The following is a 25,637-nucleotide window of genomic DNA, read 5'->3' as shown; positions in this document are numbered from 1 at the left end:
CTTCCTTCGCTCAGCCTTCCTTATGGTCCAGCTCTCGCAGCCATATGTTACTACAGGGAACACCATTGCTTTAACTATGCGGGCCTTTGTTGTCAGTGTGATGTCTCTGCTCTTAACTATTTTATCGAGATTTGTCATTGCTCTTCTTCCAAGGATTAAGCGTCTTCTGATTTCCTGACTGCAGTCAGCATCTGCAGTAATCTTTGCACCTAGGAATACAAAGTCTTTCACTGCTTCTACATTTTCTCCCTCTATTTGCCAGTTATCAATCAAGCTGGTTGCCATAATCTTGGTTTTTTTGAGGTTTAGCTGCAAACCAGCTTTTGCACTTTCTTCTTTCACCTTCATCATAAGGCTCCTCAGTTCCTCTTCACTTTCAGCCATCAAGGTGGTATCATCTGCATATCTGAGATTGTTAATGTTTCTTCCAGAGATTTTAACTCCAGCCTTGGATTCCTCAAGGCCAGCTTGTCGCATGATGTGTTCTGCATACAAGTTGAATAGATAGGGTGAGAGTATACAGCCCTGCCGTACTCCTTTCCCAATCTTAAACCAGTCTGTTGTTCCGTGGTCTGTTCTTACTGTTGCTACTTGGTCATTATACAGATTCTTCAGGAGGCATACAAGATGACTTGGTATCCCCATACCACTAAGAACTTGCCACAATTTGTTATGGTCCACACAGTCAAAGGCTTTAGAATAGTCAATAAAACAGAAATAGATGTTTTTCTGAAACTCCCTGGCTTTTTCCATTATCCAGCGGATATTGGCAATTTGGTCTCTAGTTCCTCTGCCTTTTCTAAACCCAGCTTGTACATCTGGCAATTCTCGCTCCATGAACTGCTGAAGTCTACCTTGCAGGATCTTGAGCATTACCTTACTGGCATGTGAAATGAGTGCCACTGTTCGATAGTTTGAACATTCTTTAGTGTTTCCCTTTTTTGGTATGGGGATATAAGTTGATTTTTTCCAGTCTGATGGCCATTCTTGTGTTTTCCAAATTTGCTGGCATATAGCATGCATTACCTTGACAGCATCATCTTGTAAGATTTTGAACAGTTCAGCTGGGATGCCATCGTCTCCTGTTGCCTTGTTATTAGCAATGCTTCTTAAGGCCCACTCAACCTCACTCTTCAGGATGTCTGGCTCTAGCTCACCGACCACACCGTCAAAGCTATCCCCGATATTGTTATCCTTCCTATACAGGTCTTCCGTATATTCTTGCCACCTTTTCTTGATCTCTTCTTCTTCTGTTAGGTCCTTGCCATCTTTGTTTTTGATCATACCCATTTTTGCCTGGAATTTACCTCCAATGTTTCTAATTTTCTGGAAGAGGTCTCTTGTCCTTCCTATTCTATTGTCTTCTTCCACTTCCGCGCATTGCTTGTTTAAAAATAATTCCTTATCTCTTCTGGCTAACCTCTGGAATTTTGCATTTAATTGGGCATATCTCCCCCTATCACTGTTGCCTTTTGCTTTCCTTCTTTCTTGGGCTACTTCTAGTGTCTCAGCAGACAGCCATTTTGCCTTCTTGGTTTTCTCTTTCTTTGGGATGTATTTTGTTGCCGCCTCCTGAACAATGCTGCCAACTTCTGTCCAGAGTTCTTCCGGGACCCTATCTACTAAGTCCAGTCCCTTAAATCTATTCTTCACCTCCACTGCATATTCCTTAGGAATATTAGTGAGCTCATATCTAGCTGATCTGTGGGTCTTCCCTAATCTCTTTAGTCTGATCCTAAATTGTGCAATAAGAAGTTCGTGATCTGAACTACAGTCAGCTCCAGGCCTTGTTTTTACCGACTGTACAGATGTCCGCCACCTTTGGCTGCAAAGGATGTAATCAATCTGATTTCGGTGTTGTCCATCTGGTGAAGTCCATGTATAAAGCCGTCTCTTAGGTTGTTGGAAGAGAGTGTTTGTTCAAACATAGAAAAACTAAGAAAATGCTGTGTGGTCATGATGTAGATTGTTGGGTAGCATGTCTGGATAGAATCTGACTGATTTTTAGAACTTCCTTTCAGAGACTGTCCAAATATCTGCCTTACCTGGATGACCTTTTGAGATCCTTCTCTATTCTACTCCTTTTGGATACAGGTCTTTTATTGGCAGATAGGAACAGCCTCATGGCATCTTGATGGGTAAACTCAGTCCTGCTGCTATTTAATCATATATACTGAAGAAATCCTAGAAAATGGGAATTAAATATTTGGGACTTGCTAGCATGTTTATCCAATATCACCACCCACATTGGCCTGGCAGCAAAAGTCCAAAAAAGATGCAAGGCAGAACAAAGGAGAATCATTTCACTCATTATCACAGCATTAGGACAGCCTGTCAGAAAACACAACCCTTGAACTCTGCACAGTATTTAACAATTATGATCGTAGCTAGAGAAGCAGGGATATTCAATGTGTTTGTGCATAAATGGATTCAGCCCGCCAACTTCCTAAACAATATTCTGCAATATTCCAGAACCTGTTGGGAGCTCACTTTCACAGATCTATCCTAAGTGTAACCAAGTGTATGGATTGCTTTCTTTTTGGCAAGTCTGTAATCTGGCTGGATGAATGTAAGGTGATGCTTGAATGAGTTTGCTAGAACTGAAAAAATACATGTTGCCTAAATGTCTGAATGTGCCTTATACATTCAAGAAATTGGTGGATTTCAAACAGTATTCCCATGAATTTTGGCATCCCATAAAAATGCAAAGCCTATGAGAAGTGCCTCTGGCTACTTTAATACCAGCAGACCATTTTCATAACACTGAACACTAGTGTCTCCTTATTCTTGAAGGCAGATCTATCTGTTTACCTAGAACTGGAGTTAAGTAACTTTAGAGTCTGGTCCTAGTATTTTATAGGGAGACCACCCTGAAATTAATGGTCTTATGGGAGCATATTGCATAATAATGAATGTTCCTTTATTTGTTTCAAATTCTGGTAAGCCAGGCCTGCTGCATTTTGGGGTCCCTCTCCCTCATTGTACTCATGAGTCTCTGGATGACACACTGCCCCAAAATCCTGTGCTAACAGTCTTACTGAACTGGGCTAAAGGAAAAATAAAGTAGCCAGGTTCCTATCATTCCAGTTCATGCTCCAGCTTCATCTGTATCTTCTCTCCTTTCCTCCTGGACAGTAATTTTCTCCTCCAAGCCACAGCAAGGCAGCTCTCATACTAACAATGCCAGTTCAAAAGCTCAGTGGGACAGAACCCATCCCCCATTTCATGTGCCACGAAAGTGGAAGGGTACAGTGGTGGCCACTGATCAAGCCAGATGATGATCATTGGAGTTGACGTTCAACACATTCTGGAGGATACCAGTTCTGGTATTATAAGTTGTACTCTCAGTTTGCAGAGTGAAACTGGACAACTCAGTTAATGTAATTTGGGCCTATACAAACTGAGCTGTGAGCTACAGCAAGCTGTGCTGTAGATGTTTTGTGCAACCGTATGGTTCCATGAGAAACTGATGGAGTTCCATGAGAGACTTAGCATAGTAATAATAACAATTTACTTACTTTACTCACTCTAATAATTTTCCATTACTAGAGCTTTGTCTCTTGATCAGATGTTCCATGATTTTTTTTAAACTAGTAGGTTCTGCTGCCTGAAAAAAGTTTGAAAACCCCTGATCTAGAGTGTATCTAGAATTCTCTCTTCTTCAGTGTATGCATTCATGTGGAATGGATTCTCTCAAGTTAAGACTGAAGGCTACTGGACTTAAGGAAAGTCGAGGAGATTAGGACTTCAGTTGTCTACCATCCTATAAACATCAGATTGCAACTATTTATAGGCTGGCTGTGTGTGGTTTCTTGATTCAGGATGAATATCACGAATCATTAGAAGGACAATTCATTCCAGTCAACCTGCTACTGTATTGTAATCTATGCTAGTTGTTATATGAAATACGTTACACTCCAAGGCCCACATTCAGATCTAGTGGTATAGATGAAAACGGGCACTGAAAGAAACATGTAGCCTGAGAAGGAACTTGGCCATATCTACCTTGCCAGGAGGAAGATAACCAAAAGGGATGCAAACTTTGGCATAGTTATTTGATCTGCTCTCCTGAAATCAACTGGACCCACTTTTAAGTGGAGTTCAAACTGGACTGTAAGTGAAGATTGCCAGGTTGCAAATTAGAGATTCAACCTTTATTTATAGCTACTTCTATACTGGCAGTTGAGGTGTCAGGAGACTCTGTCACCTGTTCCTACCATTTTACCTGCTTTTCTCAGCAGCTGTGTGGCACAAGGAGAGGATGGAAAAAGAGTTCAGGCAGAGGGATGGGATCTGCGGGGAATGAAGAAGCTGTCTCATCTCTAATTCAGCATTGTTAAAAATTCAAATAAGGTATCCAGGTTGCAGCCTGGCAACCTGGACCTAGAAGTATCTTTCTCATCTGCAACTGAAGAATTAGTTTCATTGTTTCTGTTGCTACAAGTGAAGGAAAAGGGAGTTCAAGTTTCTTGGAAGTTTCTGTGAGATGGTGATGAGTCAAAGCAAGCATTTGAACGATATGGTGGGAAACAAATTGGTATCTTGATTCTTCAAGCTGTATGTGTGGCTGTGGTACAGAATGTGTGTGTGTGTGTGTGTGTGTGTGTGTAACCAAATGGACAGATTCAGTTTCCTGAGAGGGAACTATTTCAGAGCAAAGCAAGAAATCTAGGGAAACCTCCCTGTTCCAGCATGACTAACAAAATTTAGTGGATAGAATCAAGTTCCAAAGTGAGATGCAAGTGGTCAAAACACAATTTAAGCACCTTAAACTGTGCTCTATGATGGGAAAAGCACACTGCTTAGGAAAGGCAAACTAATCATCATCACAGCATTGCTCAAGAAGCCCTACCAGATTCTTCAAAGTTCCACTATCCAGGAAGGGAATTTTCAAAGCTTGAGAAAATCTCTTCTTCATCCAAATATATTAATATCTTACTTCACAAATCTTAAAGTTGGCTCCAGCAGTGAAAGCAGGAATTCTATAAAATTCAGGTTAAGTCATGATGCCATCATCTTCTTCACTGCAGATCTATCATCCCAAATAGTTTTAATAAATTTATCAAGGAAACCTGGGGATGGATTGTGGTAATAGATTGTGGTAATAGATTGTATACCTTTGACTCAAATAATTTCATTGACAGATCCTCTTAGTTTGGCAGCGGGTGTGTGTGTCTTTTTAGCCCTCTGTTAAGGCTATCCTATGTACCATATATAGTGATGTTATTGCTGTTTATTAAAACTTAGTTTTGGACTGCCCTTCATGGATGCCAATATGTGTACATTTATTCATGATATAATATCATATCTCAGTAAACCAGATGTCTTTAAAACAAAGCAGTCTAAACAATTTACCTGATTTAATTTATAATGACAACAATGATAATAATGCAGCACTGGCTCCCTGTAAGCTTCCAGGTGCACTTCAAGGTGTTGGTTATCACTTATAAAACTCTTTATGTCACAGGGGCAGGTTACTTGTGGGAGCAGGGCGAGCTTTAGGCTAAGGTTAAATAGGCAGTGGCCTCGGGCCGCAAAGGTTAGGACACCAATGCCACTTCTCCTTTCGAATCATTCTAAAAATGCAAATGCATATACCCTTGAGCACCTATACCCTAGGGGCACCATATACCCCTGAGCCAGCACTGTGTGGGACCATCTGTCTCTAATTGTCTGTGTCCCATGAGATCTAGCACACTGGGCATGTTTTGGGTCCCTTCTACAAAACAATGTCACCTGGAGGGATGTAGGGGTCTTCTCTGTTGTAGGCCCATTCTCCCCAAGGTTCAGATGTCCCTGATCGTGCTGGCTTTCCTTAAGACCCCTGAAAACCTGGCTTTCCCACCAGATGTTGGGCAGACTGTGGGATAAGCCCATCCAGAACTGAAAAGAATGCTGCATTTGGCCTCATTTATTCTGTTTTGGACGTTGGTTGTGTTCTGAGGTTTTTGTGCTTCTAACCATTCTAGCCATTCAGAGTTGCTTTTGCAGATTTGGGGGAGGGGGGTAGAAATCACATAAAGAAATAAATAAATCCTCCAATTATTCTGGGAATTATAGCTTGGTTAAGTTGCTAAGGATCCTTTTAGATATCTGCATGCACAAGCACCCTCAAATCTGTCCCATTATTACAGTTCCAAGGAATCTCTAGGACTAGAGAACTGTTACTCAGCTACAAGAACATTAGAAAAGGCCTTCTGCATCAGACTAGCAACTGATTTCGCCACAGAAACCAACACATGCCTGCAAGGAGGCCCACGGTACATAAGGCTATTAGCCCTCTACTGCTGCTGTTCCCCAGCTGCAGATCCTGGAGGTTAACATACGGACACCGTAACTCACAGCTAATGTTAGCTTTATCCTCTGCGAACTTATCTAATGCTATTTGAAAGCCATCTGAGCTGGCAACTGCAACATTAGTCTCTGGGTATCGCTTTAACCATGTAGCTGTACTGACAGAGGAAGAGAAAAATTGCAACTCTCGAAAATGGATCACTCATATAAATAAAGCCAGTGCCTTGCTTTGCACAGCCTGTTGTGAAATGGATAAGTTTGTAACTGTGTTTCCTTGCCCACTGGGTACAGGTGGAAGGAAATGGTCTCAGGTAAATCCCCTGCAATTTTCAGAAAAATGTGAAAGGTTCTTCAGTTGTATGTGTTCCTTTTGAAAATATCTTTTTATGCTTCACCATTCCCCTCTTGCACTGTCCCCCATTGAGATGTCTAGTCCGTTAATTATATGTGGACATCCCCATTGTGAATATAGACCAGCCTTTCTCAACCTTCTGACCCTGGAGGAACCCTTGAAATATTTTTCAGGTCTCGGGGAACCCCTGAACATTCAGGCTCAAATATAGGCCCGAAGTTACAAAATTATTATATTCGTTTCATGTGAGGGCCTTTATATATGCATTAACAGTGTTCTTAAACTAAAAATAAAGAATGAAACTTACCTCTTTAATGTGAAGTTACCCAAATTAGAAATAATTTCTTAAATACTTTGTGATCTTCCAGGGAACCCCTAGTGACCTCTCACAGAGCCCGAGGGTTCCATGGAACCCTGACTGAGAAACCCTGATATAGACTATGCATGCTGGCTGGGGAATTCTGGGAGTTGAAGTTGAAGTTGAAGTCCACACATCTTAAAGTTGCCAAGGTTGAGTAACACTGATGTAGAGCAAAGTATGTGGATTGTTATGTCCTGATGTACCTACACACAGCGGCAAAACAAAACATTGTCTTCTTACTTTGAAAGCACTTGCAAGATCTTACAGCATTAAGAAAACACTGCACTGGAACTTTTCATTATCTTGTGAGAAGTAAAGGTGTCCTTTCATTATTAGTAAAGGTAAAGGTTTCCCTTGACATTAAGTCCAGTCGTGTCCAACTCTAGGGGGCGGTGCTCATCTCCGTTTCAAAGCCGAAGAGCTGCCGTTTGTCCGAAGACACTTCCTCCGTGGTCATGTGGCCAGCATGACTACACAGAACGCCGTTACCTGCCTGCCGAAGTGGTACCTATTAATCTACTCACAGTTGCATGTTTTCGAACTGCTAGGTTGGCAGGAGCTGGGACTAGCAACGGGAGCTCACCCCATCACATGGATTCGAACCGCCGACCTTCTGATCGGCAAGCTCAGCAGCTCAGCGGTTTAACCCGCAGCGCCACCGCATCCCTTCCTTTCATTATTACATTGTGGTATATTAGAATGAACAAGGAGGATTCATGAATGTATAATATTGAAATTATACAATATTGAAATCTGATTCTCATTCTCCAGATGGGGTTTGATTCTCTCAGGTTATAGAGAAAGGTTCAAGGGTCCAGCTTGTTTGCTGAGAGAAAAAGAATAGAGGGGTAGGGGTTAAACTTCACATTGCCAGGATCAGCCCTGCATTTTAACCGCCAAGCTTTGCACTGTATGATACAGAGAATTTTCAGCACCATATCTGAACTTTAACGGGATTACTGCAGTCATTTAACTGTGTTTTATTTATTTATATCCCACCTTTTGTAACAGGAACTCATGTCAGTGCAGTATTACTTCCTCCTCCTTTTTTCCCCACAACAACAACCCTATGAGGTAGATGGACTGAGAGAAAGTCACTCAGTGAGTTTCATTGGCTGAGGGTAGCCTGGGTTGTTGTTGTTATTATTTATTAAGTTTGTCTCCCTACTTCTTGTCCAACACCTTAACAACTCCACCACGTTGGCTCTCCATTTTAAAACTTTTCAAGCTATTTGGAAAAGATACATATTTCTGCTCCTAGCATTTCTGTTTAATAGGAAGTTCTGCTACACATCTTATTTTAAGTGTCTCTGAAAATAACAAAAATGTGCCTCATTTCTACATCTGGACATAACACTATAAATACTATTGCAGTCTTGATATATTGCACCATAAACTAAGGAAATGGTCTGGGTTGGCAAACAAAGACAAATCAAAGTTAAAATTAACTAAGTTTCATATGCCACTAGATCTTTAACTGACCTAGTTAAACAGGTTGTGTGGACACAAGCTATAATGCCTGAATAATAGACCAAAGGCTACTCTTCTGGGTTCTTTCAACAGGAGGGGAAAGGACCTATGTGAACTTTTCTTCTATATGCTGTGTGGCTCAGAATGCTTTACTACTCCTTAGGGGTGCTTCAAATTCTCACTTAATGCATTGGTTGAATAGCCTGAATACATAGCTTTTGGTTTATGATGAACAGTTTAATAGATCCCTATGGCAAATAAATATGTTCAGTGGCACAGATCTTTTTGTGGTTGCCTTCTGAAGAAAAAGAGACAAAAGCAGACAATTTATGTCCATGGATAATTCTATTATAATTATGATAGGGAACAGTAAGCTATCACAGAAACTCTGCAATGGTCCTCTTCTTTGAGGCAGATGTACTGCACAAAATACTGATATCACATATTTGCTCAAGGCCAAACAAAATGTAATCCTTGAAAAGTCTTGAAAAATACCTAGTTCCAACATGTTTTAAAAGGGACTGGGATTGTAAGTTTGGGTTGTTCTGAGGAAGAAAATCATCCTGCACTTTTTCTCACCAGATCTCATTCAGTGAAGTCCAGCTAACAAAGTTGTTCCATTTTGGGAGGTACAATATCAGTCTGATACAGCTCTGCCATTCTTTCTTATGGCTCCTCACTGACACTGTAGTCAGTTCCATTTTGACCCTTGACAAAAGGGTAAGTTTCTTGCTAGTTCAAAAAGTTATGTATTATTAAACTGATGAATGTGGCCATGTTGATGAAAAGTAATTAGGGGTGGTGTCAAAAAAATTACGATGAAGTTGTGGTTATGTAATCTAAGCCCTGCCCCTTATTTATCTATCTATCTATCTATCTATCTATCTATCTATCTATCTATCTATCTATCTATCTATCTATATCTATCTATCTATCTATCTATCTATCTATCTATCTAATTTGTCCCTGCCCATCTCCTCCCATCAGGGGACTCTGGGAGGTTTACAACAATCGATTAAAAACAACAACCATAAAATACACAGTATAAAAATACAATAATAAATAATATAAATAAAGGTAAAAATAAAGATTCCAGGTGGCAAAGAATCTAAAACAGTCCAAGTGTGGGAGGAGTGGTCTATAGCAACCATCCCCATGTAAATCTATTCCCCTCTCCACCCCAAGCGAGGCGGCAGAACCAGGTCTTCAGACTCCTCCGAAAGGCCAGGAGCAATGGGGCCAAACCTCCGGGGGCAGCATGTTCCACAGGGCGGGAGCTACTGCAGAGAAGGCCCGCTTCCTGGATCCCGCCAGATGAAATTCTCTTACAGATGGGGTCCGCAGCATGCCCTCTCTGCACGATCAGGTGGGACAGGTTGATGTAATGGGGAAGAGTCGGTCCCTCAGGTAACCTGGCCCCATGCCATGTAGGGCTTTAAAGGTAATAACCAACACCTTGAATTGGACCCGGAAGCAAACTGGTACCCAACGCAGCTCGCGCAGCAGTGGTGTTACATGTGCCCTTCTGGGGGCACCAAAAACAGCTCGCGCAGCTGCATTCTGGACCAGCTGGAGCTTCCAGATACTTTTCAAGGGTAGCCCCATGTAGAGCGCATTGCAACAGTCTATATGTAATGATTGCCTTATCCCAACGAAGTCAGAAATAACAAGGGTATGAGTGACTGTTCGAAGGGCCTCCCGATCCAGGAAGGGGTGTAACTGGTGCACAGTACATAGCTGCACAAAGGCTCTCCTGGCTGCTGCTGCCACCTGCTCTTCGAGCAGGAGCTGTGAGTCCAGGAGGACTCCCAAGTTACACACCGGGTCGGTCTGGGGCAGTGCAACCCCATCCAGAACCAGAGATATTAATGTCCCGGATACAGAAGAACCATTAACCCACAGCCACTCGGTCTTACCAGGGTTCAGCTGAAGCTTGTTGTTCCCCATCCAGGCCCCCACAGCCCACAGACACTCGGAGAGGGTAGTCACGGCATCACTTACTTCACCCCGGATGGAGATATACAATTGAGTATCATCAGTATGCTCATCCCATGGTGACAGATGATCTCGCCCAGCGGTTTCATGTAGATGTTAAAAAGGAGAGGGGAGAGTACTGATCCCTGCGGCACCCCACAAAGAAGGGGCGTGGGGCTGATCTCTCCTCCCCTATCAACACCAACTGGGATCGGCCCTGGAGGAAGGAGGTGAACCAGCGTAAAACTACGCCACCCACCCCCAACTCCCTGAGCCACCCCAAAAGGATACCATGGTTGATGGTATCGAAAACCACTGAGAGATCAGGGAGAGCGAGGATGGATGCACTGCCTCCATCCCGCTCCTGCCAGAGATCATCCATAAGTGCGACCAATGCCGTTTCCATCCCATAACCAGGCCTGAAACCTGACTGAAAGGGGTCTAGATAGTCCATTTCCTCCAGGACCCTCTGGAGCTGCAAAGCCACCACTTTCTCAATCACCTTCCCCAAAAAGGGGAGGTGGGAGACTGGACGAAAATTGTCCAGAACAGTAGGGTCCAGTGATGGCTTCTTGAGGAGGGGGTGCACCAACGCCTCTTTAAAGGTCGCCGGAAACACCCCCTCTCCCAAGGATGTATTAACCATCACATGGACCCAACCACATGTCACTTCCCGGGCTGCTTTTACTAGCCAGGAGGGGCACGGGTCTAGATGGCATGTGGTGGCATTTACTGTCCATAGGATCCTGTCCACTTCCTCAGGTCCAACAGGATCAAACTGCTCCCAGGTAACTGGGTAAGCCCATTCCCCTGGTATATCTCCAGACCAAGCCTCATGCCTGGAGTCCAACTTGGAGCGGACCCGAGCAATTTTGTCCTGCAAATGCTCAGCAAATTCCTCTGCGCGGCCCTGTAGGTGGGTCACTGAGCCCACCTTCCCCAAAAGGGATCGAGTGATCTTAAACAGGGCCGTCGGGCGGCATTCTGTGGACGCAATAAGAGCAGAGAAATATTGACATTTCACCGCTTTTATCGCCACAAGGTAGGCCTTAATTGTGGCTCTAGCTTGTGTTTGGTCGAATTCAGTCTTTGTCTTCCTCCAGTGGTGCTCTAGGCGTCTCTTAACCCTCTTCAGAACCCTCAGCTCCTCCATAAACCACGGGGAGTGCCGGGTTTGATGGGACAAGAGAGGCCGCACAGGAGCGATCCTGTCCAAGGCCCTGGCCGCCTCCCTATTCCAGGCTGCAGCCAGGGCCTCCGCTGGACCGTGCAGCAGATCACCGGGTATAACCCCCAGCTCCCACTGAAACCCTACCAGGTCCATCAGTCGCCGGGGGTGGACCAATCGAATGGGTCCTGCCTCCCTACGGAGGAAGGTGGCATAAGAGAATCTCAGGGCCACCCTGCAATGGTGCAGTGTATGTAAAAAGGGGTGGACCTTCAATCATGTGCTCACGGTTGCCATTTTGGATTTTTCAGACATGCCTTAGAAGCTCTGTTTTGATTTGTGATGTATGTCTCATTCTCACTACTGATATCCAGCAAACACAATTTTTCTAAAGTTAAGGAACTCTTGATTGTGGAAAAATCCGGGATTGGTTTATTCATGGTCAGATGCTTCTTCCATTGTTACTTTGAAAAGCCCCTATCAATAGGCTGGCTGAGCAGCCTGGAGAGGAACCTTCATTGGAAATCTCAGGGCAACATCTGGCCTCCAGAGCATTTCCCCAAATTGCCCAGGAAACCCTAATTTTTAATATGACAGTAAGAACAGAGGATTAAATTTACACAATGTAATATTTTCAAGCCTTACAAATAATACCAAATTCCATATGCATGTGCTTGCTTGTAAACCCAATTTCACCCTTATAATTGCCAAGCATAATTCATGTGGAATTCTAATACAAAGTCTATTTCTTCATATTTTGTAATTAAAGCAAATCAGATTATTTGTATAAGTATGCTAAAACCTGATCCTATATCCCTATGGCTGAGGTTCCATTTTTCTGCTACATTACTACAGTGAAGCATCTAACTCTTCCACAGATGTGTTTATCACATCCTCATTAACAGGCATATATTTTTCATAAGGCAAGAGAAGGACTGGAGTTCATGTTGGATTTACCACTGGGTACTAGCTGTTCTTGGAAAGCAAAAACATTTTTTCCTGTTCTGCTTTTAGTTGCCTTGAAAGCTCATCACTGCCCAAACCAGGTAGAGAGGAGAGCAAAGGTATGCATCAACCAGATCAATGGAGAGGTTCCAAGAACGACCTAGTCAGGAGCTGGGTGGCCTATTCATGATTAAGGTGTAATTCTCTTATTTTTCCCATGGCTGTGCTGCCCAAACTGAGCCATGCCAAAGAGCCATGGATTCTTACTGGCCCCTTAATCAAGTAACGTGATTAACTGTTGTCAGTTGGCTCCAGTTTTCCTTCCAGCCATATCGGATATGAATGGAATAGCCAGGCTCGCAATAAGCATATTCCTTCTGAGCTGCTCCTGGGCTCTGCTATTACATGGCATAGCAGTGGAGTCTCATAACATAATGCATCTAATATCTACCTCCTCTGCCTATCTTCATACTGAGCATTGCAGCATTTGGAAGAAGCTGTTAATCCCCAGTAAACTGTCAAGGATAAGGCTTCTACAGAAATCTCCAAATACCTATAAAAGAAAATTTGATATGAAGAATAAGTTCCACCTTTCTTTGTTAGAGGAGCAAGATTGGTGGTGGATGAACACATGAGCCAAAGGAGAGGTGTGGGTACGCAGCTTTGCTTCGGAGCAGGGTTTCTCAACCTTGGAAACTTTAAGATGTGTGGACTGCAAGTCCCAGAATTCCCCAGCCAGCATACTGGCTGGGGAATTCTGGAAGTTGAAGTCCACACATCTTAAAGTTGCTAAAGTTGTGAAACCCTGCTTCAGAGCAATGACTATTGAGCAAACATATTTATTCATTCATTCATTCATTCATTCATTCATTCATTCATTCAATTTATATAGCCACCCATTTCAAACCAGTGACTCTGGGTGGCTAACAATCATAAAAAAAAAAATTAAAACAATACAAAAAAATTAAATATAAATACAGCCAAGAGATATTAAACTCCATCAGTGTCAGCACAAACATGAAATGGGGCCCTTCGCACACTCAGGGTCCCAGGTCCAGGCACATAGCTAGGTCTTCAAGGCCTTCTGAAAAGCTAAAAGGGTCAGGGCCATCCTAACCTCAGGAGGTAGGATGTTCCAGAGGGCAGGCGCATGTACCTGGAGTTGATTGTTTATCCTGTCATTACATGTGTAAGTAATGAAATGGAAATTGGTAAAATTTGAAAAAGGAAAATTAGACTTATCAGTGGATCACAGAATAAGTTGTGTCTTGAAGAGATGAGATGATGGTTTGCACCTGCTAAACAGTTACTGATGAACTGAAAGCAAATCAGGGTTCTAGTACTGAATTTTAGTCTCTACCGATATGTAATTTTTGAGCATTGCAGGCGATGCAGTACAGGAGTAATTGATCTCTTCCTGTTTCTGGATTTGTGGTAGCTACAAGAAAAGTTCTCTCATTCCCACAGCTTGCCAGGGAAGCTTCAGAAGAACAGGAAATAATGGGTTTAAATTACAAAGAAGTAGATTTGGGGTAAATATTAAGACAAAAATATATAATTATAACAGCTGTTCAATAATGGAATAGACATCTTTAGGAAGTGGTGGACTCTTCTTTGCTGGAGGTGTTTAATCAGAGGTTGGATGGCCATCTACTGTATGGGGATACCATAGTAATGGATTCCTGCAGTGGTCAGGAAGTTGGACAAGATTATCTCCAAAGTCTCTTCCAGACCTCACATTCTGTGATACCAGCGCATGAATCGCTAATGTCAGGCCTCCGTTCTCTCAGTAGGGAGCTGATAGAAGGGGCTACCACTGATTTTATGTCTCTGTCCAGTGTCAGTGCTGGATCTAGGAGGACGCCCAGACCACAAACCTGTTCCTTAAGAAATATGGGTACAACTCTAACCTGAACAAGTATGACTTCCAAATCTTTTGTGGAAATAGCATACTTCACAACCTTTGGATAATGACCCAGGAAATTTCAGCTGGTATTCCTTAAACTGGTGTTCTCAAGATGCATCAGGACTATAAAACACTCCGGGCACTCAATTCCCAACACACCTAGGGGGCATTCAGTTGGGGAAGACTAAAACATTTGCCATGAGGGTAGATTCACAACTAAATCAAACCACTGGGTATAGTCTACGAAATAATATTCTTTTTCTCTTTCTGCACTTGAAATATAATTATCTTACTCATCTTACCTACTTATATTAAAAAAACATCATTAAGTATTCATAATTCTGCATCAAGAATTTGTAATATTATCCACATCATGATACCATGAAATGTGCCTGTTACCTGATATTCTTTCTTTCACCTAGGGATAACCTCTTTGCTTCTAACCCTGGTATCTAATTAAAGATATGAATTTGCAAAGTTCTTATTTAAAAACTATTTTAAAATTAAAGGCAGTTCAGTGAAAACACGTCTTTCTTTCTGCATAAGACTTTCCTCCTGTTCGCTAGATGTCTCACACAGTAGCATTAGGTAGGAAGGTTCTGAACAATAATCTCCTACAATTGCCAAGACAGTGACATTTCCAAAAAGGGAAACAGATACACTGTTCCATGAATGTGAAATTGCCTTTTTGTTCCATGTATAGTACAGCTAAATTACAGTCTTGAGAGATTTCTCTTTCTGGCATCCTCTTCCCTCTCTTTCATGCAGCAGGCTACAGGGAAGGGACAAATATTCTTACCAGGTCTGAAGTGGGCTCTTATATAGGGACTCTGAAGTTAGCCCCAGGGCACATAAAATTATCTGAGCTGTAACTTGCCTTCTCATGGTTTATCATAATGATACTTCAGCATTTATGGTACTATACTCAGGAAAAGGGGATGGATGGATGGATGGATGGATTGTAGTTCTGGGAGTTAAAGAAGCTGTTAATGATACCAATCATTTTCACATTCAGCCATCAAGAAATAAAGTTTTTGTTTTCTGTGTAATATATTGTCAACAGTGGGAATTAGGGTCACAATTTGCGGCTGTAATCCTAATTTAGCAAAAGAATAAGCCTCACTTACAAAGAGGAGACTCATTTCTGAGCAAGCAGAACCCAATTTACTGATGGGTGAATTTTAATCATCACTCTTTTACTTGTTTCTCAGCTAAACAATGAAAATAGGATTAATCATTAAGCTGTCACTCCATCACCCAACCAACATGAAGCAACCCCTTTCTTTGTGTGGTAGATCCTGGGCCTTAACATTCCAGTGTAAAACCCAAACAGTTTTTTTTTGTTTAACCTTTTCAATTGATTAATGTACAGTACACTGACTAATCATGCACAACATGTTTAAGGTATTTGAAGTCAACACTGATTATTGCAAAACTCCTGTTCCTCACACCAGCATACTTGATAAATCTTTATAACTACTGGTAATTTTTACATGGTTGAGGTATTTTTCATCCTGGGACAAAGCCATGGAAAAGTGCTTTATATGGGTCAGCAAATAAGTGGGACCCGAATTTGTCCAAGAGGTACTGCTTAGGTGAAACGAAACAACCGTTTTGGACATGAGGTCATGATAGGGCAACAAATTGTTGTTTTAATGCTTTGGCTTATTTTATTGATTTATAATGTGTATAATCTGGAGTAGTTTTTCAACCACAGAACTGGAGGTGTTGGTTTGGACATGTGTTTTCCCCTCTTCAGGTGCCAGAATAAATGGGGAGCTATGCCTTTTAACTTATGCCTAGGGTTATCCCTAATGGGACGCACTTCATATAATATGGTTTCTTTGCCTTCTCCATCTTACTTCACCTGCTCCACTTCTGGAAATGTTTCATTTTAGGGAAGGCTCAGAATTTGCCCTATTTAGCTGCAATGAGAGCAGAGATCTGCTGATAGAAGTCTGAAGATAATCCAGTGCAGCCAAGGATTGGTCCAACTCTATGAATTGTCATGTGATCAGCCAGGGGTAAGGGGTCTTTCTGGACTTCAGCTCCCATCAGCCTTAGCCAGCATGGTCAATGGCTATAAAATATAGAAGCTGTGGCCCAAGAACATTTGTGCACAATCCTACTTACCCATAGCAAAATATGAATGCTTCTGTACCCACAATAGCACCTTTCCTTAACAGCAGAAGATTATTAACAGGCTTTGAGGAACTTGACGGTTTGCAAAAATAATTTGGAAAGAATACAGCAGCCTAATAAGCACCAGAAATGGTCAGTGACTACAGAATGCTGACTGAGGCAAAAAAATCAAGGGCAGGGGAAATGGGATAGGATATCCTGGAAAAAAGTATGTCTGTCCTGTTTGAAACCTTGGAGAGGAGTCCTTCATTTGATTTCAGAACTTAGTTGCTGCAAAAGAATTCATGATGCTGGAGATGCTGTAGTGGGCTGTGAGAATAACGTAGAGAGACAGGAGGAAAAGCTGCAACTGGGGCAACAGTCAGTCAAGAGATATCTCAGCCCACAGCAGGGATGGGGGTGGAGAAAACATCTCAGAAGGGACCCTCCCTAGTCCTCCGGAAAGTAAAGGCAGGGAAGGGGGAAGAGCTTTCAGACTTGCAAGATTCTGTTATTGTAACCTTACAATAAAGGTAGTGTTAGTACTCATGGTTTTGGTTTCCTGTCTGGACTACCTCAAAGGGCTGACAGGTGCTGTTCAGAAAGAAATTTAACAGCATATGTATGATTTTGCCATCAGTGAAACTAAAAACAAAACAAAACACAGACCCAGTCTTATCAGAAAGGCAGTTACCTTATGTGAAATCAAAGTAGTGATTCATCTCTGTCTTGTCTGATGAACAGAAGCTCGCCATAATTTCAGTCTAGAGCCTTAATGGGATAGGGAGAAAACTTGGGCTTGGTTGGCAGAGAATCCCAAATTCAGCTTCCAATAAATGCTTTCAGGTGGCAGGACAGGAAGACCTCTATGAAAGGCCCTCGAGGAGGATTCTTAGCAGTGGGTAAGAGAAGCAGCTATTGGAATCAAGCCATTTCACATTGACTTATGACCTTGTTCCTGCAAGTATCTGCATGATGTCAGAACTATTTATTTATCCCACTATTAATGACAGTAAAACGAACTAGCTCAGGACATTAAGTCATGCAACATCAAGCACTGCCATGTGTGGCATAACAGCAGCGGGCATTCTAGAGAAAGTGATTGAAAGAAGGCATGCAATTAGCGGGGGGGGGGCGGGGGACAACAGGGGGGTGTTGCCACTGTAGACTGGCCCAATGTGTACTAATCAAAACTGTGTTTCAGAATCATTCTGCTGAGACCATCATCACGGCTTAGTTGTTAAAATAAAAAGAGCAAAAAAAAATAATAATGAAATATTTATAAGACTACTGCAGTTGATGAGATAGTCTTGCTCTATAATTTGCTGTAAAGGTTGGAGTCAGCTGGGCATGCAGTGGCTTCAGAACCAAGGGGGACATAGCCAACCTGTATTTTATTTTATTCCTGTTTTTTTTATTTTTAATCACAAAAATATTCACAAGACTTGAGCAGAAAGTTTTTAACATTAAGTAATGGCATTCCATACATCTCTAAGATATATGTAAGGTATCTAGATCAGCTTTATGGGACAGTTGTAATGAAATTTCCATCGTAAAATGTTTTAACAGAGGGCCAGTCTGGTGTAGTGGTAAAGGTGGTTGTCTAGGAACCAGGAGACTGTGAGTTCTAGGACTCCCTTAGGCAAGAAAGCCAGCTGGGTTTCAGGCCAGTCACTTTCTCTTAGCCCAACCCACCTCACAGGGCTGTTGTGGGGAAAGGAGGAGGGAGCTTTATGTATGCCATCTTGAGCTATGTAAAAGACAGGACAGAATCAAATAAATGTCAAATTTCATTAGAAGAAATCTGTTCCTTCTATTGCATATTTTTTCCTTAGCTGTAGCATCTATTGTTGTTTCTTTCCATGGCAAAATAGTGCATCTGCACTATTTTTCCAGTGTTCAGTATGATATATTGTGTTCCTAGCCATAAGGTTTGTTACTAGCCGTTCAGGAACATCCCCTGAAATCACTATATTTAGATTGAATAGTAAGATTTTGTTAATTGATACCTGTAATATTTGTCCCAAAAGTATATTAACAGGATATATAACCACCATAAGTAACAGGTCTGCCATGGGACAATTACATTTCCATGGTCATCTGAATCCATAAGTCAACATTTCAAACACCCAAATAAAATCCAGTAAGTACATACCCCCCCCCCCCCATTATCAAAACCATGAGGGCTTTGGATGTGGCAATAAAGGTAAAATTTCCTTCAAGCAGAGCTCGATTCCTGGAGACATCATAGACACATTCCTGTAGTTTTCTTGGCAACAATATGGAAGTGATTTGCCATTTCCCTTCCTTTAGGATTTTTTTTTCAATTTCCTTATGAGCTCTAGACCTAGTGTTTTCAATTTCCTTATGAGCTCTAGACCTAGTGTTTTCAATTTCCTTATCAACCCTCAGCCAGCTCTAGACCTAGTTGACTCTCATCCAAATACTAACCAACTTTGACTCTGCTTAGTTTTTTTGAGATCAGCCAAGGTGGGTTAGGCGTTGCTACACAAACACACACACACACACACACACACCCATCCATCCATCCATCCAGATAGGGGAATAGATCCACTATGTTTTCACCTCTAATTCCATCTGGAATTGCTTTTTAAGGACATAGTCTTATGTAACTTATTTGAAAATATGCCCCGTCAACTTCTCTGAGTTGTACTTGTGAGTAATCATGAATAAGATAGGACTGGAATAAATGTTACAAAACTTCCCTTTTGATGAACGGCTATCAGATATTTTGAATCTCTGGATGAGTGGGCTTTCAAGAAATCCAAAGTGAGAATTCTACAAGGATAATATGCTTATAAAATGTGTAAAAAATGAAATCAAAATGCATATATTAGGGAAAACTATATATGCAGATGCACAAATAGCACAGATGTGGAACTTTAGATACATGAATACTTATGCTAATAACTTTATGTGTGTGCATGCATTTGCCTTTCAGCAAGCTGAATAGACTTTCGGGAGGAGAGGGGTCAACATCTGGACAACTGTAATGTGTGTTATTAATTTATCATAACCTGTAGCCTAGAATAGATGAATAGAATCCCCAGTTGGTCCAGACTGTGGCATCATGCTTTTGCATATAGGCTGGAAATTTGAAAACACTCTTCTGATCTTTCACCAGCTTTGCTGGATTAATTTATTTTCAGCTTCAACCCAAAGTGCTAGCCTTGACCAGTGAGGATGGATGGATGGATGGATGGATGGATGGATGGATGGAGTGAGTGAGCTGCAGCTCACAAAAACATACACCTTTTAAATCTAACTTTATTATTTGGAAAAGGTGCTACTGGACTTCTTCTGTTTATTTGGCCAGGGCCAAGGTATGTCTGGACTCTCTTTCTTGCTATACAAACCAGACCTCAAATTTCATTGTTTTGGAGAATTTTCTCTGTGTATCTTTGCCATATGAGGTGAGCATAAGAGAACAGTATCCTTTCAGTGCTGCTACCATGATTGCAAATTTGAGATAAATGATCTCTGCAGTCAGAGAATTTACTGTATTTTTGTCTTGTTTTATTTGTTTTATTTTTAATTTGTGAATTGACTTGTTCAACATGGGTAGAAGGAAGGATAAATTTTTGTAGCATGCATGAATGCATGCATATATGCACGAATGAATATTCTGGGAAGCATTTAAACTTTTTTTTTATGTTCAGAATTTTGCAGTAGGAAAAAAGTGCTGATCTAATTTTTTAACGTTCTGCCACAAAAATATACAAGATAATGTGGTAAAGTTGCAGCATGGCAACTTTGACTCACCAACAAAGAGGGAGATCTGCATAAAATTTGCACTTGCTAATTTACATATATAGATGCAAATTTAGAGTGACTAAAATTTAAATAGAAATATATATGCATCACCTGAGAGGGAAAGACTGTGATTAGATTGTGAGTGTTACCTGGTATTCCTGCTGCCCAGGTGTGAATAGGTAACTTCAAGGCCCCTGTTCTTCCTTCCTGTATGTTTGTTTAATCTTTTAATCAGACTTGGACAGAAAGATCTTCAAATAGAGAGTGCTGTGAAATAGAGAAGAAACCTTGTGAGGAAGGACCCACACTGTAAGATTCTATTAGACTGCTGTATTCAGTGGCAGCTACCACCTGGTGCTACATTGGGGCAGATGAAACCACAGTGCCTTCTCTGTTCCAATATAGCACCACATAAGAGTCCAAGAGCCATAACAACCATTCACCCACACGGAATGATACGGTGCAGGTGAGCTGCTTGTACATATGCACTAACTAATGCTGGTGATCAACATAGAGTTTAATCCTGGTTTTACCATTCTTATTGTATTGTATATTGTGATCTTAGGTTTTGTTGCAACTCATACTGGACTTCTCAGTTTCTTTAAAAGATATGTGCCAACTTACATGCCAAATTAATAAAATAATGTGACTAGCCCCACTTAAGGATTCTGAATGTACATTAATTTAATGAAGACTTGACAGACAATTAAGCTGCACTTAACTCATTTTAATCCACAGTAAAGTAAAGGTAAAGGTAAAGGTTTCCCTTGACGTAAAGTCCAGTCGTGTCCGACTCTAGGGGGCGGTGCTCATCTCCGTTTCAAAGCCTTGGAGCCGGCGTTGTCCATAGGACACTTCCGGGTCATGTGGCCAGCATGACTCACGGAACGCCGTTACCTTCCCGCCGAAGCGGTACCAATTAATCTACTCACATTTGCATGTTTTCGAACTGCTTGGTGTGCAGGAGCTGGGACGAACAACGGGAGCTCACCCCGCCGCGCGGTTTCGAACCGCCGACCTTCCGATCGGCAGCTCAGCGGTTTAACCCGCAGCGCCACCGCGTCCCTAATCCACAGTAGAGGATCTTAAAAATGCATACTTTTGCTGAATCATATCCAGGATTATCAGTACAAATAATTTGATACAAACAAGACCTGAAACAAAATGCTTCCTAGATACTCCATTCTGTACTTGCTCTCTAATGTTTTTATTTCGATCCTGAAGCACTCTTGTCTGTAGCCATTGAGCGTTCTCAGTCCTTACACAACAATTTCTGGATGAATTTGCCCGAAGTTCCCTGTCCTTATTTTTTTTTCCCTGAAAAACTTGTGGTTCTTAGGACCATGCTGATTCCTCCTTTTTACATTAGCACTATCTATGCCAATGTTTCTCATCCTTAGCGACTTTAAGCTGGGTGGACAGCTTAAAGTTGCCAAGGTTGAGAAACACTGGTCTCTGCAATGGATAATTCAATGTATTAATCTGCCACTGGGCAGAAATTGCTGGTGAAAGAGATTTCCTTTTTCTCCTGGTATCCTGTATAGCAGATTTGGGGTCTACTCAAGAAGTTACATGAGGAAGCAGAGCAAGGGGAAGTCCTACTATGTGAGCAAATGTTTTCTTGCCTAAGGTTGCATCTGTCCTAAAGCCCTCTTAACATCTGAGTTCACTATTAATATACAGGTAGTCCTTGATTAATGACCACAATTGGGACTGGAATCTTGGTTGTTGAGTGAGGCAGTTGTTAAGTGAGGACTACCTGTACATAGAATTTCAAGATAGAGCTGAAATCTATGCATGGTTTGTTAAAAAAAAAATTTCATGTTTCTTTCTTAGCTGCCCATACTGGCCTCTTCTGTTGTCAGTCTCTATTTCCTTGAACTCACCGATGTCTTCAAGCCAGTTCATGCTGGATTTAGCTGCTATGATAGAAGTCTGAGTATGCCATACATTGAACCTTCCCAGGAGGCTGTTCCTATCTTGATGTTGCTCAGTTTGGCTTTTGCTGCCCCTGCCATTATGGTGAGTTAGAGAATTTCCACTTTTCTTATTCATTCTTTGTTTTGCTGTTGCTCAGGATAGCATCAGCCCATTAGCAGCAGGCCGGATCCTCAGATTTGCAATGCCATCTTCAAGCATTGACGCAATGACTTATTTGCAGGGAGCAGAGCCACATGATCAGTTTTGCTCACTTATAGCCAAAAGATCCAGCGATGACAGATTTGGGCAGCTGGGTCTGAAAAGCTGCCTGTTAAGAAGGAGTCTTCTCCCCTGGGATAGGAAAGAAACTTTGAAGGAGAGCAGGCTGTCTTCGGCAGCTGGCACTGGTAGTGGAACATTGTTAGTTCTTCCTCTTAATGCTGGTTCACACGATCGTAGGCTGAACCTTGGCATTCAGAACTGGGCTGTGACTCAGATTTTTGGTATCTCCTTTTGGTATCTGAAAGAATAATGGATTGGAGCATATAGATAAAACGGAAGTATTAGTTGCCAGAATAATTTAGGCTGGGTTTGTACAATATGCTTCACTGGATCAGTTAAATACCTGTCAGCTTATTCACACATGTTCCACTTGTTTAGTTTGGATCTTGGTTAGTGTTTCTGTGGCTTAGCATATTGTGATAAACCCAGCCCATTTCACTAGCTTACAGATCAGTGTTTTGCACAAAGCTGGAAAATTGGTTAATTGTGTTGTGCAAAACCATCCAATATCTAAACCCAGTCACCGGTTGCATGGCTTGACTTATGCCTCTTCCAAGGGGGATCTTCATATATAACGATTAAAAGCCATTGAGAATTCTATAAAAATAAAAACATTAATTTTCAATCCCACTAGTTGCTCTTGATCAGAGTCCCATCCCCATAATGGTTATACTGAGGCCCATTATGTTATTGGAAGCCGATTTGGACAATAGCACTTAGTTTACTGAATCCCTTAAGTCCCCCTTACTGTCTACATTATGGCAGAATTATACAATCTTCACCACCCTTATTTTGCTGTAGGGGAAAATAAGGGAAATCCATTAAGGTATATAGTACAGCTGAGAGAAGGCTATTGGTCAAGCAATAATGTCAAATTACTGCACTCTCAGTTACACACATACCAGGAGCTGTATTGCATCAGCAGTTTTCTAAAAATAGTCTCTACAATTTTTAATTAAAGTTTTAAAAAGAAATGTTGAAAAGAAATTACTTCCTTGCATGGCTTTCTGCTTAAAATACTTGGGCAACACTGTAATTCTTACTAACTAGAATCCATTTCTTTGTGCTTTTTTGGGGGGGGGGCAACAAAAAAGGAAGCCGACATTAAATGATTCATTGGTTCATTCATGCATCTTACTGGGTACTGGGTAATTAAGGCTGCAGTCCTAACTAAAATATATGCCTGCTGGAGAGAATTAAGAACAGCCATCTCTGCCAGCTGAAAATATACTGGTACATTGCAAGGTCTGTTGGACAACAGTGAGCAAAAGAGTCAGAAGGGACAAAACATTAGAAGAACCAAATTAAATCACATTCAGACTTCAGCCAAAATAGGGAGGTGGCCACAACAGCACCAAGTTAGGCCAAGCTGAGGATAATCTTAAGGAAGTTCAGGTACACTGAACAAAACGGGAACCACTGACACTGTTCTGCTAATTTCACATACCTTTACCTACTTTGGTTGGTCTGTTGCAGGATAGGCAGCTTGTGGCTCAAGGACTGGGTACAGCTCCCTAACACCCTGAGATCGTGCTATCAAACTTTGGTGGAAAAATAGCCAATTTTGGAAATACATTTTTTAATTGCTTAAAATAAGGATTGGAAGAGAAGATCTCAGGGAAGCAAACCAATTTTCTCCTCATTTTGCCACTGAATTTTGGTGACATAATTTAGAGGAAAGTTATGCAGCTTTATGGGTAGAAATGGGGCCAGTTTGACTCCCAGGAGTGTCCCACAGCCATTCCCCACCCTTAAACCCTCCCCTAAATTGCCCTAGCCATTCTGGGAACATCACCATCAGCAAAAGGCCTCCTCCAGCCATCTAGTCAGTCAGAAGTCCCCTGAGATCTCAAAGGTTGCCCTCTACAAGAAGTAGTAGCAGCTGCTTCTTAGCTACTCACAAGATTGCGGTTATGGGCATCTCTACAAATACCATGCTCAATGGGACATCATGCTATCTTAGCCAAAAACCAGTCAAATCTGTTTAACTAGTCAAATGTGATGGAAGTGAGTGGAAAAGAAGCTGAAAACACTGGGGAAACAGTAGGTGGCACTGAAAAATGGCTTAAAGACAGTCAAAGCTCATGTTGAAAACTGCCAACATAGGGAGATGTTTTCATGATTCAGTAAAGATAACATAAAGTGAGACAGGTAATTTTAGCTCAGCCCTGACCACTGGGCTAAGCCAAGACCTTTCAAAACAGCAGGTAGAGTCCAAAACACCTAGAAAGCACCAAGTGAGAGAAGGAGTATTTAATGAGTTTCAAAACGGCAAATCTAGGTTCAAATCTTCAAAGTTTATTTAGTAACCTCGAGCATTTCCCCCAAAGTTAATTACTGCAGAGTACAGTTTTGAAACTAACATACTGTTTCAAGGGCCTATGTTAAGAGTACTGGAAGGGGATAGAGGTGTATAACTATTTGTTTTGTTCGTATGTATTAAGATATTCATACTCTGCTTTTCAGTCCAATTATCCACAAGGCAATATCAGAGAGCTAGAACAGATCCTACAGCAACCACTCTCTCAGCCAACAGATCAGATTGTTCCTCTTGCAGACAAGATCATGAAAATATATAGTACATTCCCTGCCCTCCCTCTGAAAATTGAATTAAGAGATACCTGTGAAGTAATGTGAGCATCCATACTTTGGTAAATGAAATATGCTCTCTAATTATATGTAAGTGCTTTGACTTGAACCAGACCCTGCTTGAATCATTACAACAGTTACCTTGCACCCAGCCTTTGTCACTGCAGATTATGGTGGGTGAGAGCATTCTCTACTGCTGCCTTTCCAAACGGCGGAATGGAATTGGAGCCGAGGCCAATATCAACGCAGGCGGCTGCAATTTCAACTCTTTCCTTAGGAGAGCTGTCCGATTTGTTGGTGAGTTTTTCTGATGGGGTTTCGGAGTGCTATGGATCAAGCATTTCCTTCACTGTGTGGATGCCATCCAAAATGGCTGTCTCATATCAATCCATGTGCTTGCTTCTCTTTTTTTTATAAGAACTTTATTCAATTTCAAAATATGTAGTTAAAATACAATATAGGAAATATAGGAAAGCAAAAC

General features: G+C 41.6%; 1 protein-coding gene across 1 annotated transcript in view; it reads left to right on the top strand.

Annotated features, from left to right (window-relative positions):
- Positions 1-25,637, top strand: part of PLPPR4 (phospholipid phosphatase related 4) — a 43,513-nt gene that overhangs the window by 4,666 nt on the left and 13,210 nt on the right. Inside the window, exons 2-3 of the mRNA XM_063298269.1 lie at positions 22,202-22,387; positions 25,324-25,453. Coding sequence (XP_063154339.1) covers positions 22,202-22,387; positions 25,324-25,453 — 316 coding nt within the window. The remainder of the gene's footprint in view (positions 1-22,201; positions 22,388-25,323; positions 25,454-25,637) is intronic.

Source organism: Candoia aspera, chromosome 3 (genome assembly GCF_035149785.1).
Source record: "Candoia aspera isolate rCanAsp1 chromosome 3, rCanAsp1.hap2, whole genome shotgun sequence".
Taxonomy (NCBI): domain Eukaryota; kingdom Metazoa; phylum Chordata; class Lepidosauria; order Squamata; family Boidae; genus Candoia; species Candoia aspera.
This window is presented reverse-complemented; position numbering and strand designations above follow the sequence as displayed.